Here is a 14596-nt window from a genome sequence, read left to right as displayed (position 1 = left end):
ATATGGCAATGACCTAAAATACCCAACAGACAATGGTTAAATAATTATGGCATATCTTTCACCCTGGAATACTTTAGTCATTGCTGTTTGTTTATGCAATAAAATAGCACTAGAAACTGGTAACAATGGTGGCCTATGGGAAGGCACTAGGCTGCGGGGCCAGGGATGGGAGGGACTTTTTACTTACCTTCTATACCTGATGAATGTATAACCTATTTCCACCTACAGTCCCAAATGAAGCAAAAAAGTTTTCTGGTGGTAGAGTACACTCACAATGTTGAACACATTGGAAACTTGAGATAAATTCTAACCAAAGAGTCATCAGTTATCATGGGAATCATTTCAAGAAAGTTCAAGAATTGAAGGCGATCTGAGCTTCCCCACCCACGTTTTCTTTTCACACATAACACAAAACAAAAAGGAAGGGAAGGGTAAGAGCAAGACATCACAAAAAAGTCATGAAGCCAAGGAATTGGTAGGACAGACACTTTATTGTGGCTTGCTTGTAGTAAAACATTCAACCCTTCAACATGTACTTGTTTATTTTTCCTGGAGACCACAGTGTGATGCTCAAGGCCATTAGCCTCATCTTATGTCAGTCTAGTTAATGGTTACCTATTTTATAGTTTAACTAGTTAGAGGAAAAAGTCAGAAAAATCTGGTTTTAACATCCCAAATTAAGGGGATGCAAGATTTGCAACCCATTCATATAAAGTGCTTATGTTCAGTGCAAAGAGGGCAGACTCAGAAGGGCAAGCGGATGCCAGGGAATGACATTTTCTGGAAGACAGACGCATTCTATTACTCAAAGAAGGAAAATCCACTTGACTTGTTAAACCTCCCCCGAAAGAAATATAATAATATTTTCTTTGCACTTTCTCCTCTCTACAGGATCAAAACTTTGAATCTGACAGATGTCCCTAATGGTTGTTTTTTTTTTTTTTTTTTTTTACTACCAAAAAACCTGGTTCAGAGAGAAATCCACAGGGTCTAAGCACCAGAGATACTGACTTTGGCTTCCAGTTCCTGTTTGTTTCAGCAGCAAATGTGAGATCAACAGACTGAGCTCTGGCTGGTGGGAGGCTCAGAGCTGCAGAGCTAGTCTTAGGGCCCTCACCTGCAAATCCAAGTCTCTGAGTATGACAGACCCTTTTAAAATAGTATCTGGGGGCGCCTGGGTGGCTCAGTTGGTTCAGTGTCTGACTTCGGCTCAGGTCATGATCTCATGGTCAGTGAGCTCGAGCCCTGCGTGGGGCTCTGTGCTGATAGCTGGGAGCCTGGAGCCTGCTTCCGATTCTGTGTCTCCCTCTCTCTCTGCTCCTCCCCCACTCAGGCTCTCTTTCTCAAAAATCAAATAAAACATTAAAAAACATCATATCTGGTGTGGGAACACAAGCCAGTGCATATTAAAGGAGTACTTCACCTGGTTTTCCATCAACCGGACAGGACCTATTTATGGTCCCCTTGTTCTGAATCTTGTCCGCAGGCCCAAACCCTGACTCCCTCTGTGAAGACAGAGAGGTGCACTGCCTTCTCAATGACCCTGGGCCTCTGTGTATTTCATCTTGTAATCCTGATGAGACTGTGGAGAAGCAGGAAAGAGGACGTGGATTCCTAGCCATATTACGGAGCACAAATGGGACTGTAACTCAAACAGGTAGTCTAGCCATTTTAGGGCTAGGATCTTGGCTACCATTTCTCTCCCCAGACTCTCCGAGAGGGAGCCACATTCTCTCTTTGCTGCAGGGATATTCACAAAAGCCAGCCCTGCGCTTGTAAGCAAGTCCCCTGCATTCTTGTTTGGAGAGGTTCCCCTTTGTTTCCCCACTGCATGAATGCGATGGTGCCCCCCTGTGCCGGTGAGTGGGGCTCCGGCCCTCTCACTGTCTGCACCTGCAGCTTTCAGATGCCAACACCCAAGGACCCTTCTGTTTAGACTCCCTTCCAGAGACTCATGGTTACTCCTTGTGCTTGTGAGAGGGCATACTCAGAAGTTTTATTCCACAGGTAGCACTTGCCCCTCGCCGTCTCTGAATTTTGAGAGAGGAGAAAAGAGGCAATTCTTTTGGTGCTGCTCTATAATTCTCTGTACAACCCTTCTAGTTCTGAGGAGTTCTGAGCATTTCCACACGGAGGAAACTGTGTACAAACAGGATGACCCGGGTTAAGAACCAAAACGCAGGTAAGGTGTTCAGACTGGCAAAATTCTAAAGTAAAGTGCCTCTTTTTGGTGGGGGAGAATTTTGTTTGTTCAGAAATGCTTAGGCGTAAACATGAGTGCACAAAAGTGTGCACACACACTCACTCACGCTGAGGTAGAAAGAACTGGCCATCTTCGGACGAACACATAGATCCCAGTTTTACAGAAACGTGGCACTTGCGTGGCGTGAAAGGTCCTATCCTTGCCCCAGGTGGCGAGTAGGGTCCGATCCAGCTCTTTCCGACCTGGGGCAGAGCCGGGAAAGTCCCACTGCACAGGAGTGGAGAGGTAGAGATCATCTCCATCTCTCCTGTTCCGCAGGAGTCAGGCTCCGTTGCACATGGTCACTTCCTGGAGCCTGAGCCGTGGGCGCTCCGGGTGTGGCTTGTCAGAAGCCACTGGGTGCAGATGTCTTGCACTACTGCATCCCCGCTGCTCTTGGCAGCCTGCTGCACTTGCTGGACGAGGGCTGCGGCCCGTGAATGTTCTTGCTTCACGGCAACCAAGTAGGCAGAACGCAGTTTGCAGCATGTCAGGTAGGCCTGAACCTGGCAGTTGGGCATAAGAGACAGCTGAGAGGAGACCATCACCAATGCCGAAGCAACACACACAGAGTGGTGTCAGAGAGCTTGGCAGACGAGAGATCACTTCTCACCTACCAAATTAAAGATTGGGCTCTTGTCTTTCATTACATGGTAGCAACTCTTTAAATATTCCAGACGTTAACCTATTAAACTTGTTATTTTATAATTATCACAAGTAACCTGAAAACTTCAGAAAGAAGAAAGCAGGCAGGTGGGCAGACGCTGGCCTCGGTCTCTTCCTCCTGAGGCCCTCCTCCTCACTATCCTGGGCTCTCCAGCTTCCTGCTAGCTTCTGGGACAGCACTGTCACTGCCCACAAGTTATGATTTGATAGTTGTTTGGGTGATTATTTGATGTCTGTTTCCTTGACTAGTTTGTAAGCTCCACGAGGCCAGGAATAGTGTCTGCTTTTTCTACTTCTTGTACTCCTGGTGTCTAGCACATGGCCTGGCATTAGTAGTTATTCAATAAATATGCAGTAAGTGAATGACTGAAGAAATGAATGAACTATCGTATTTCTCCCTTACGATGGGCACAAAGATTCCTCCTTCACTATTTTCCTGTTTCAACCTGCTGAATTTAAAATCTTGTAACAGGAAATTCAGGGATGAACATGTATGCACATACACACATACAGTTGGAAAAGGGCTAATTAAGGGATAACCGCATGCTAACTTGACTTTTGCTGTTTGGATCAGAGGCATCTCAGTTTCAGGTGTGAGGGCTGTCTCTCCTGCACTCTGGAGGCCCTCCATCTCACAAATCCCGTCTAATGGATACTAGAACCCACGCCTTCCCTGGCCCTGAGCTCACCAGCACATCCCTGGTTTGCAAGTGTGCTAGGCCAGCCAATAGCAAGGCCCTAACGAGCTGCCTCAGCTTCTACTAACAGTTGCCTTTTTGCTGTGACAGTCCCTCCGACAGTCCCTCCTGGTGGTTGGAGGGGACTCTTCTCTCTTCATATTTCAACCTCCATCTTCTTTTTTGTCTTGGTCACTGAAGTCTTGCTATCTGAAGCTCAACTACAGATAATCTGCTAAAGCTGGAAGAGGTCCAATATGCTCTGGGCTCACAAGTGATCAAGTCCTGCTGTTTGGGTATCTACCTGCTACCCCAGAACGTTCACTCTTACCCAGGCCTTTGGCTCTACTTAGAACCTATGTGTGCTAAACATAATATCACAAGGTGTCAGGCAAGATTCATACCTATAGAAAGAGGGGATTTTTGCCAGACAGTCTGGAATATGAACTGAATAAGGCTGGCTTTTGGCAAGACCTTGTGGCCTAAGATCACTTAAGTGTGTTAGAATAGCTGCAAAGAGGAAAAAAAAAAAACCTAAAAAGAATAACTGCCTAGATTTTAATGCATGTCTTTCCCAGGGCAAAGCTTCTATCCTGCTGAAGGGGAGGCTCACTGAAGGCTTGGAAAAGGACTGCAGTCTGGTGAGCGGAGCAGGGAACCGGGGTGTCTGGCCTGGCTGCTGGAGTCTCTTTATGATTCTGAAATAGTAAGTCTCCACAATTCAGAGTACCAGAATCTCAACCTCCATACGAGGTCATCTGGATGCTGCATGCATAAATGAAGAAATGCTAAGTATACATTCTCCCCAATCCCTCAATTGGAGAAAGCCTGGTAAATTCATACATTTTTTTAAAAATAGTTTTTGTTTATTTTTGAAACAGAGAGAGACAGAGCATGAGTGGGGGAGGGACAGAGAGAGAGGGAGACACAGAATCAGAAACAGGTTCCAGGCTCTGAGCTGCCTGCACAGAACCTGATGTGGGGCTCGAACCCACAAACCGCGAGATCATGACCTGAGCCGAAGTCGGACGCTTAACCAACTGAGCCACCCGGGCGCCCGAAGCCTGGTAGATTCAGTACAGGGATTAGCGATACTGACAGGGGGAGCAGCTCTGTGGTTGTGTAAGAAGCCATGTGCCTGAGGGGTGCACGGGTGGCTCAGCTGGCTGGATATTCAGCTCAGGTCTCACGGCTAGTGAGATTGAGCCATGTGTTGGGCTCTGTGCTAACCGCTCAGAGCCTGAATCCTCTTTAGGATTTTGTGTCTCTGTCTCTCTCTGCCCCTCCCCCCCTTGCGCTCTGTCTCTCTCAAAAATAAACAAACATTTAAAAAAAGAAAAAGAAAAAAGCTATGTGCCTGACATTAGTTTTCTTCACAAGGGACTCAGCTGCCAGATCTTCCCACTGCTAGTGGCCAGGGCAGGCTGGCTTGGTTTTCCCATGCCTCTCCTGGCCTGTGGGCCTTCCTCCTGATGGCAGACAGGTTAGTTTACCCTGTGGTTACACACAAACAGGAGCAGCTGGGAGTACTTCTATGCTGGCTGGCACTCCTTGCAAAAGCACTGATGTCCTACTCAGTAGGGAAGAGATCACGGACCTCAGGCAAGGGGTCTGTTCTGGACAATGAGACGCTAATGGATATCTGTTGGTCAAGGGTTGGGTGATGTTTCCTTCTTACTGTACAGGGTACCCTTTTCCCTCCAAGATAAAGAAATGTCTGCCCACTCGGAGAATCTCATTCAGTCAACCTGAAGACAAATGTGAAGGATTTTCTAGGACTCTCTCAGAAAAGCTCTGCATAGAAAATGGAGATTCAAGAGTAGCCTAGGACATGTTTATCTTGGGGATAAAGAAATGGGAAGGCAAAGGCTTACGAAGTCAATGTTTGTGTGTTCTCCCTCAATTTTCTCCCTTCTGCACCCCCACCTGGGCCCCAGCTCCATCTCTGGATAGCAAAGAAGTCAAGATACAGGTTTTGTGGGGAGCAAGGGATAAAGGTGAAAAGGTGCTATTCAGGAGCAACACCAGGCTTTGGAGAAAATTCTGCTCACCTTATTGTCATCACTGTGTATTGCCTGGATCAGGCCCTCCAGCTCCTGTGCAGAACAGAAACAACAGTCGTGAAAGAAAGAAGAGTCCCCAGCATGGGAGCTGAGGCCCAATCCAGTCTCAGCCTGGTCTTTCTGACTCTTTTTAAACTCAACTTCTCCTTTTTTCTTTTGAAGATTTCATTTTTAAGTAATCTCTACACCCACTGTGAGGCCTGAACTTACAACCTCAAGATCAAGAGTCACACACTCCACTGACTGAGCCAGCCAGGCATCCCTTAAACTCAACTTCTGCTATTAGGGCACCAAAGGAAATCTAGGGATAACAGTAAGCTCGGGAATTTCAGGAGAAAGGACAGCCCCCAAAAGGCCTGTTCTTGGCTTTCATGGATGGATGTGGCTCCATTAACCCCACAAAGAGGCGACGTGGGGCTTCAATGGCCATTTGCAGACTCACTCTGATCTCCTCTATAATCACAGGAAGAAGCTCAATTTGGTCTGTCCACAGGCATCTCCAGGTGCAAATATTACACGATATTGAGAAACACGTTTCAGGTAAGGTTATCATGAATTTTCTTTCCAGGGAAGGGCTGATTAGGGTGAGGCCGCAATTACAGAGGAGTCAGAAAGATAAAGGGATCTTCCAGAGCTTCAGTACATTATGAGTACATTATGGGGAACAGAAAAATAAAGAAAGGGATATGAAGACACCGAAATAGATAGAGGAGCCAAGAGGTATAGGAGTGAGCGCACCTGGGGTGGAATTCTCTTGAACGCTTCCAAGCAGTTGAGGAGGATGGTGTCTCCATCACTTTTGGCCGCCATGCCTGACTCACTGACACACTTGAGCAGCTGTTGGATCTCACTGTATTTCTCCTTCTCCACCAGCTGCCGGGCAGCTCTGCAGTACGTCGCTGCAGCATCCAGCTGGAAGTCCTAGAAGAGAACACAGAATGATGGGCTTAGGGTAGCAGAGGACATCTGCAGGGGGAAGGGAGGCAACATTTAAAAAGCTCCCACTATGCTTGGTGTAGAAAGCCACACTGATTGTAGCCACAATAGAAAACACTCACGTAACAAACAAAAACAAACAAAAAGTTCCTCTTTGGAATGAGGCAGACGTTTAGGAAACAACTATAAAAATCATAACCTTGATAGACAAAATGGTATTATCTAACTTGCTGCCTGCCACTTTCTGAAAACGTTCTAATCCAATTTCCCAGTTCGTTCTTTCTCTATTGAGCCACCTTTCTCTTCGGAAAGGGATGTTGAGTGTTTGGTATTTGCTGCCATAGACACTTGGTGCTCTATTGAGAGAGGCCTTAGTGTTTGGGAACAGACCAATTCACTGAATTGCTGGAAACTATCAGCTCAACACTTAAGCCACACTGAAATAGGTGGAAAAGAAAGGAACCAGTCTGATCATTCACGAAGCCACTGATCCTTGAGACACACAACACACAGTGTTCCAGACCCCACCTGCCCAGAGAGTGATGGTCCTTAGGGTGTTTGTGTGGAACTGTGTGGTGGGGGTGGTCTGGAGAAACGCTGCCCCTGTGGTTCGGTGCCCCGCCCTGGACTCTCTCCAGGGCTGTGGCTGCACCTGTGTCTTCTCACCACAAGCAACAGGAAAGGTGCCCTTGAGTCAGCTTCTGGGCAGATGGAGGGTGGAGGGGCAGTCCTTGCTGCCTGCAGTTCTTCCTGCTGCACAGGACCACGCCCCTGCCCCCTGCCCCATCCTTCAGCCATGCTCCCTTCAGAGCGCAAGCACAGGCTGTGCAGGGGGACAGCTGTGGGGAGCTGTCCTAGACTTGATGGCTTTTGAGGAATCTGTCATTGGTTACTTGGCTTTTGGCAAAGTGTCCTAGAATCTTGAATGTGACGCTATTCTGTGGTAGCCACCTCGATCACGTTCATGATGTTTATGTAAATCTGCTTCCCTTGGGATAAAAGATTTCTGAAGAACAATCTCTCATGGAACTGTGGTCAGGTGCTGACTGCCCTCAGCATAGTCTTGAGAGATTTAAGACATACCTGCAGAACACGGAATGCAATTCCAAAACCATCTTCCACGTTTTTCCCTCCTAGCATGACCTTAAAAGGAGAGGGAAATGTGTGTAAAGAAGCAATAATTACCCAGAGTAGTTCCTCTATTAAGAATAAGGGCCCTCATTTACTCAACAAATATTTGTTGAGGCTCTACCAAGTGCCAGGCACTAGGGATACAAGAATAATCAAAATGGACTTGATCTCCAGCCTTCCGTGGCTCATGTCCTAGTGAGAAGGCAGCCATCAAACAAACAACTGAAATAATAACTAGATGATGATAATTGTGATGAGTTTCTGAAAGAGAATAGGCTATGAGAGGTCTGAAACATTCGTAGGTACCTTGCAGGCAACATCCATTTTCATGTGGTTATTTCCAAAGAGGGTTGGCAGAGGCAAGGTGGTGATTTGAGAGGTTCCAGCACTTTCACACCGATGTAAGAACCTGGTCACTTCCATCTGCAGCTGAAGTGTGTTCATGTGCCTATGGTGACAGGAGACACACAGTTCTAGCCTCACAAGGGGCTTCAGGAGTGACTAGGGCCAGGTGACTCAGAAATCATGGTAAGATGGCAATGGAAAAGGTGAAAGAAATGATATGGAGGGAGAAGAAATCCAAAATTCCTTCCGAGCAGTTACAATAAGACAAGATAGGTGCCCTGTACAGATTCACAGTGGTTAAGCTGCTCTGTGGACCTGGACAAAGTCCAGTCCCTGCATCAGTAAGCATTTAGGAAGCACCTATGTGCTGCTGACAACACAGAGCTCAAGAGAGACATGAACCCTGCGCTCACAGACTTCATAGGCTAGAGGAGAGATGAACAATGAACAAACACACAAAATACCTGGCAACTGGGCCTACGAAGGCAATAAAGGTGGGGTGCAGCATTTACTTTGGATGTTGGGTTATAAGCAGAGGGAGTGAATGGGTAAGCAAGCATCAAGACTGAGAGGAGGGAAGGGCTTGGTATGAGAAGGAGCCTCTAAGAGGCCAGCATGGCTGTCGCCCAGCAAGGGAGGAGGGATGAAGATGGAGATGGGGGCAGGCCACCACCTTGAGGACCCCTTTTGCTTGTGTACTGGAAGGCGTTTGGCATTTAGTCTCATCCCAATACTTCCCTCACTCTCTTCTATGAGGTCTGTAGGCTGTGTGCGCTTGTACTGCACACTGTCACTCAGGAATGATTCCCTTTAGATGAGTGGTTCTGTTTCAGGGCTCAGGAATGGACTAGAGTGGCTTCATCATCACAGACACTCTTTTCCAGCCCTTCTGCCCACCCTAATTGTTCCCCAAGCCCCAGGCTACCTGGACACATCAGCCGCAGTCATCTTCTTTTGGAAGAAGGTGGTTTTCTTCCTTCTGGTGCTGCGAGAGGTGTCTTGGAGGTAGATCTTCAGGTGGTCCTTGGCCTTAAGCAGCCACGAGAGTTTCTCTCCTAGTTCCGTGTAAGTCTTTGCTTTGTGACTGAAGAATCGGATACAGGTCATGGCGGCCCGGACTTGGTCCTGGAAGAGGGAAATTAATGTTCGGGTCAGGTGAGAGCAGGGATATTGGAGGGTGGGGGTGTTAGGTGAATTCTGACTTAATTCCCATCCATGAAGGCCGGTTGCCAGCATCCATACTCATGGCCAGCTGCACAACTATTCTGTATCAGTTACTCCTAAGCCCAATGGATTCTAAGGTGAACTGACTGGCTGAGCTCTGGGAAAGATTTTATTCCACCACAGAAGAGATCTTCAAAAAGGATACTTCTGATTTTCCGTTCAGCTTGGCTTTGGTCTCACTTTGGTTTTGAGTGGTTCAATTTCTCTGTGATTTAGTGTTTGTAACCCTTGGGCAGATTGGGAGAAAACTTGTTCCCTCTCCCTTCATGCATCTTCTCTAAAAACATTTATTTATTTATTATTCCTTATGAATTCTGCATTCATGCCTCATGCTTATCTTGAAATTGCCACAGACCTCTTTTTAACCTTCACATCCCTTGAATTCTAAAGAATGCCACTACTGACATGGTTACGATTTGCCTCTTTGGGATGAAGATGGGAATCCTAACATTATTCAACAATGCTAGAGAGCAACATGGATTTACTCTAGGGTTGGTCAGATAGTGAAGCCGGGGACCAGATGACAGTCTTACACAGTCTCCCCGCGTGGCACATTGCCATCAACAGAGGTAGAGGGCAGGAAGGGGCTATTACCTTCATAAACTGCTGCAGCTCATACAGAATGTGGTAGTAGTTCTTCTTCTGTAAATGTTGGCAGGCAGCTATCAAGTACTTTCCCCAGCTCTCTAAGGTTGGATCAATGGATTCTAGCAAGTTCTCCAAAGTGTGTAGCTTCCCACTTTTATAGCTTGGCTGGAAAATGCCTTCGATGAAGACTTCTGGAGGACTCTCCTGCAGCAGGGCAAGGCAGAAAGTCAAGTATTGAGCTTGGTTCTGGCACTGTCTGGGATCCACTCTGGATTTTCTTCCACTCACACACCTTCAGCTTCCTTCTACAGAAGAGCTTCTTAACATTTTACGAGTCACAGATACCTCTGAGAATCACTCTGGTGACTGCTCCACTTCTCTTTTTTCCTCAACAGAAAAACTTGACAAAGTCATCTACACCCCCAGTCTCCAATTTCTCTCCTGTGATTGTCTCTTCAACCAATTTTTATCAATTTTTTGCACCCATGACTTCACTGAAACTGCCCCCAAGGTCACCAATAACCTCTAAACTGTTAAATCTAAAATTCTTTGTCTTTGTTTTCCACCTGATCTATCAACAACTTTTGATATAGGTGATGGCTTCCTCCTCCTTGAAAAATTTTATTTGTCTTCTAGGACATTACCCTCTCCAGGTTTTCTTTCTACTTCTCTGGCTACTCCTTCTCAATCTCTTTTGCTGATTCCTCTTAATTTCTGCAGGGCTTAGGAGGAACCTGTTCTCTTTTCTTTCTATACCCACTCTTTTGCTGATTTCATGTAGTCTCAAGGCTTTAAAACTATTTGGTGATTGTGCCTAGATCCCTATTTCCATCCTGTTCATTCCTCCTGAACTCCAGAAATATATACCTAACTTATATCCAATTTCAGTATATGTGCTGCCGAAGTGAGCACTATATTCAACTTCCTACTCAAAATGTCCTCTTGGGTGTCTAGTAGACTTAATACATCTAGAACTTCACTCCTGGTTGTTTCTTCCAAATCTCTTCTTTCTGTAGTCTTTGCTTTCTCAGATGGCAATTTGTTCTTCTAGTTGTTCAGGTTAAAAACCTCGGTCAGATCCTGGCCCCCTCCCCAGTATAAAATTCATTAGCAAATTCTATTGAATCTACCGTCAAAATACATATAGAACCTGCCTCTGTCTGACCACCCCGGCCAAGGCATCATTATCACTTGCCTGCATTACTGAAATAGTTTTCTCCCTGGTCTACCACCTTCTGCTCCTGCCTCTTTTTTGTCTGATGCCAACCAATCAACCTAAGTGATTTTGTTAAAATGTAAGTCACATCGTGTTACTCTTCTGCTCAAAATCTTTCAGTGGTTTTCCTCACTTAGCACAAAGCCCAAGCCCTCACAATGTCCACAAGGCCATATATGGTCCCTGTATGCTTGGGCCCTTGTTACCTTTCCGACCTTATCTGCTCCTATGCTTTCCCCTGCTCACTTTGCTTGAGCCACCCTGGACCCTGCATTTTCTATTCACTCTGCCTAGACTGCGCTTCCTCCATAATCTGCATAGCTCACTCCCCACCTCCTTCAGGCCTTTACTGTCACTTTTCCTGGGCCTCCTTTCTAAAACTGCCCCATCTACCGCTGCCCCTCTCCTGCTTTATTTTTCTTATTGCTCATCACCTATACTATAGATTTTATTTACCTTTTTTATTGTCTCTCTGCTATAATGTAAGTTTTATGAGGGCAGATATTTTTGTCTTTTTTCCACAGTGCCCAAAATAGCCTTGTCTATTTAATAGATATTTCTTGGATGAGTGAATAAATGATAAACATTATGATCAACTCCTCAGGAAAGTGCACACACATTCTAATCCCTTCCCTTCTGAAGCTCATCTGCGGTTCAGAGACCCTGTGTCATAAATCCACATTCTACAGTCATAGAAAAAAAATCATCTGGGCATTTAGACTTTAAACTGTGAATAGGAAAGAATGGCCATAAATGCACAGTAGTCCAACCATATGAGCTGTTTAGAACTGGAGGGGTTCTCAGCTTTGAGGACATCCACAGTGGGTGAGGACTCTCTTTCTGATGCTGGCTATTCCTAGCTGAGAAATCCAGACCTAATTTAAAAGCTTTAGGACAGACTTTAAAAAGCAGAGGGATCAGCTCCATAGGAAAGGTGGCATTTTTCAGAAGGGCAATACCTTAAGAGCTTCCATTTCATCTATTCATCTACTTACTCATTCATTCATAACTGGCACTAGGCAAGGCATCTGAAGACACAGAGAGGTAAAACATAGGCTTTCACAGTCCAGAAATGTGGTAGGATGAATGCAAAACAGAGCTGTACTCTAGATACAGCGGTGGTGTATAGGAAGTGGCGACTAATGCTGCTTGTGTGTTCTATGAATGCTCAACAGAGAGGGTCTAAAAGGATAAATAGGAGTTTTCCAAGAAAACAAAGAGGGGGAGGTAGGTAGGGGGAACAGCACGTGCAGATTCTTGGAGGTAAGAAAATACAAGGTAAATAATTTCATAAGTCTGGAATGTAGGGCACATATAGGACTTGTGGTGAAAACAAACTGGAGAAATCAGGGAGCCTGATCTTGGTGGGTCCTGTATGCATGCTAAGGAATTTGGACTTCATTTTATGGCCATAGGGATCTTTGAGGGCCTTTCGGAGAGGGGAATAACATGAATTATGAATAACATTAATAACGCATATTCCGTTTTAGTAAGTTCACTCTCAGGCAGTGGGGCAGGTAAAGAGGTGAAAAGGGCAGGAAATGAGTCTAGCAGCAACAGACACCTTCCAGCTCTAGCCAGTCAGCTGCAATTTTCACAATTTGTTTTTCTGTTGTTCCCTATCTGCTTGAGAATTAAGATATTTCAGTTCAAGGGTAAATATGATTATAGGAGATAAAAAGAAGGCTCTTTTCCAACTCTGACAAATGTAAAGCAGGGTAATGCTGTTGTCAGCTTATACCAAGATAAGTAAGTAAGCAGCTTAACTCTCTGGACGAGTCCACAGAAGAAACAGAATGGGTTGATTTCCACTCAGTTTGTGCTTAGGAGAAGCAGCTTTACCCCCAAACTTGTTTGGAAATTGAGAAAAAGGAAAAAAATTAGCAATTAAACTCTAAATAAAATAATTCTTACTTTATTCTTGAAACCTGGTTAGTAGCTAAGAGATAGTAGCTAAGGAAGTAGTGACAACATTTCCCTTTCACTGTCCAGTAGGGGTACAGTTACCAGGATTGTGAATAGGGGACTTCACCTGGAGCAATCCTAGAAGATATGTCCATTTGTAAACTTTCTTTGGCTGCCATTTTGAATTAGGGGAGCAGATTGAAATTAAAGGATTGAACTCCTTTAATTTCCTACGAAATTTGGCCCGAATCAGTTCCAAAAGTATTCATGGAACAGTCTTATAAAAAAGTGAGTATCAAAGGGTCAGGGGAAACAGAGTTCTGACTTTGCTTAACAATGGCCCCAAAGAAAGAATGCACTTTGGTGGTGCCTTTACCTCTTGTGGGAGGAGGGCAGAGGATGTCAGAAGGAAAAGTGAAGAGCGCACTCTCTTTCCATGAGATATTTGTGGCCCAAATATAGGATCATGGGTGTTTCCTGGCCCTTGTAACAACTCTGAGTGGACCAGCAGCTGAGTCAGCAGTGGGACACAGTGCCAGGGCAGCTGGGACGTGTGTGGAAACAGAGAGGTAGACCAGTTTGCTCAAGGTCACATCACTTATACCAACTACCTCATTCCAGACACCATGCTCTCACCTACTATTTGATTCTGCTGTATGTTTTGGGAGAAGGAATGAAATCTGTCATTGCCAATCAGAGGGGCAATCCAGAATCCAGGTTAAGACTTGTACAGATATCAAATCATAATCTAAGTGGACAGGATTTTCCATTTTTACCTGAGTCTGCCAGAGGTGATCCTAGAGCTCAACACTGGGTTAAGTTTCAGGGGTGGTTATTACTCCCCTTAAAGCTAAGTGGGCCAACCCAGGTGGGCAAAGTGGGCACTGCGCTTTGAGAGCTAGGTTTGTGGGTCTCACCTTGTTGAGGAGGTGGAGCAAGGCTTCCCGCAGGCAGCTGTGCCTCATGTAGAAACTGATGATGGCCAGGTTGGTGCTGTAGTTATGCAGGTAGAAGAGGCATTCTTGGTAGTAGGTGTTGTTCATGATTTTCCCTTCAGGAATCACCTCCAGAGAGAGGCTCTGGGTCCGAAGGGTAGCTTCCAGCTCTTTCAAGGTAGCAAAGTAATCATCATCATGCTGACAGGAAAGAAAAGAGTGCAAAAGAAAAATAAAACTCAGTAAATTCTCAGCAACCTCTGAAAATATTTCAAAGAATATTTAGTAATGTGGAAACAGCCTTACAATACAGTTTTATAATTCTCTATAATACCGTGTTATAATACCAATTTCATGCAAAAACAAAACACAGAAAATTCACCAAAATCTAGGTATTACTTAAGTCTGGGTATGGGATTGTGTGTAATTTTTATCACTAAAAAAATAGTTTTCTGTGGTTTCCTTTTTTAAAATTGACTTTGTATTGCTTATCTAACCATTTATAGTTACTCACCTAATTATGTATAATGGAAAGAATAAAATCTAGACCTGGCAGCTCTGAGCCAGGACTGCCAGTATAAGCTGAGTGGAAGCTGAGCCTTTCCCCAGGTCATTACTGCTCCTGAACTTTCCTCCCTGAACTAACCCTCCACCTGCTGTCTTCTTAC

General features: G+C 45.3%; 1 protein-coding gene across 2 annotated transcripts in view; it reads right to left on the bottom strand.

Annotated features, from left to right (window-relative positions):
- Window positions 1-1305: 1305 nt before the first annotated feature.
- The window catches only part of ZFYVE26 (zinc finger FYVE-type containing 26), a 67711-nt gene continuing 54420 nt past the window's right edge, over window positions 1306-14596 (bottom strand). For both annotated transcript variants that reach the window (XM_039240732.1, XM_039240733.1), the window contains 8 exons: window positions 13911-14129; window positions 9879-10076; window positions 8986-9185; window positions 8022-8163; window positions 7668-7727; window positions 6387-6569; window positions 5637-5681; window positions 1306-2748 (listed from right to left, as the gene is read on the bottom strand). In XM_039240732.1, coding sequence (XP_039096663.1) covers window positions 2545-2748; window positions 5637-5681; window positions 6387-6569; window positions 7668-7727; window positions 8022-8163; window positions 8986-9185; window positions 9879-10076; window positions 13911-14129 — 1251 coding nt within the window. In that variant the 3' untranslated portion in view covers window positions 1306-2544. The remainder of the gene's footprint in view (window positions 2749-5636; window positions 5682-6386; window positions 6570-7667; window positions 7728-8021; window positions 8164-8985; window positions 9186-9878; window positions 10077-13910; window positions 14130-14596) is intronic.

Source organism: Hyaena hyaena, unplaced genomic scaffold, assembly GCF_003009895.1.
Source record: "Hyaena hyaena isolate Hyena2069 unplaced genomic scaffold, ASM300989v1 scaffold_179, whole genome shotgun sequence".
NCBI classification, from domain to species: Eukaryota; Metazoa; Chordata; class Mammalia; order Carnivora; family Hyaenidae; genus Hyaena; species Hyaena hyaena.
This window is presented reverse-complemented; position numbering and strand designations above follow the sequence as displayed.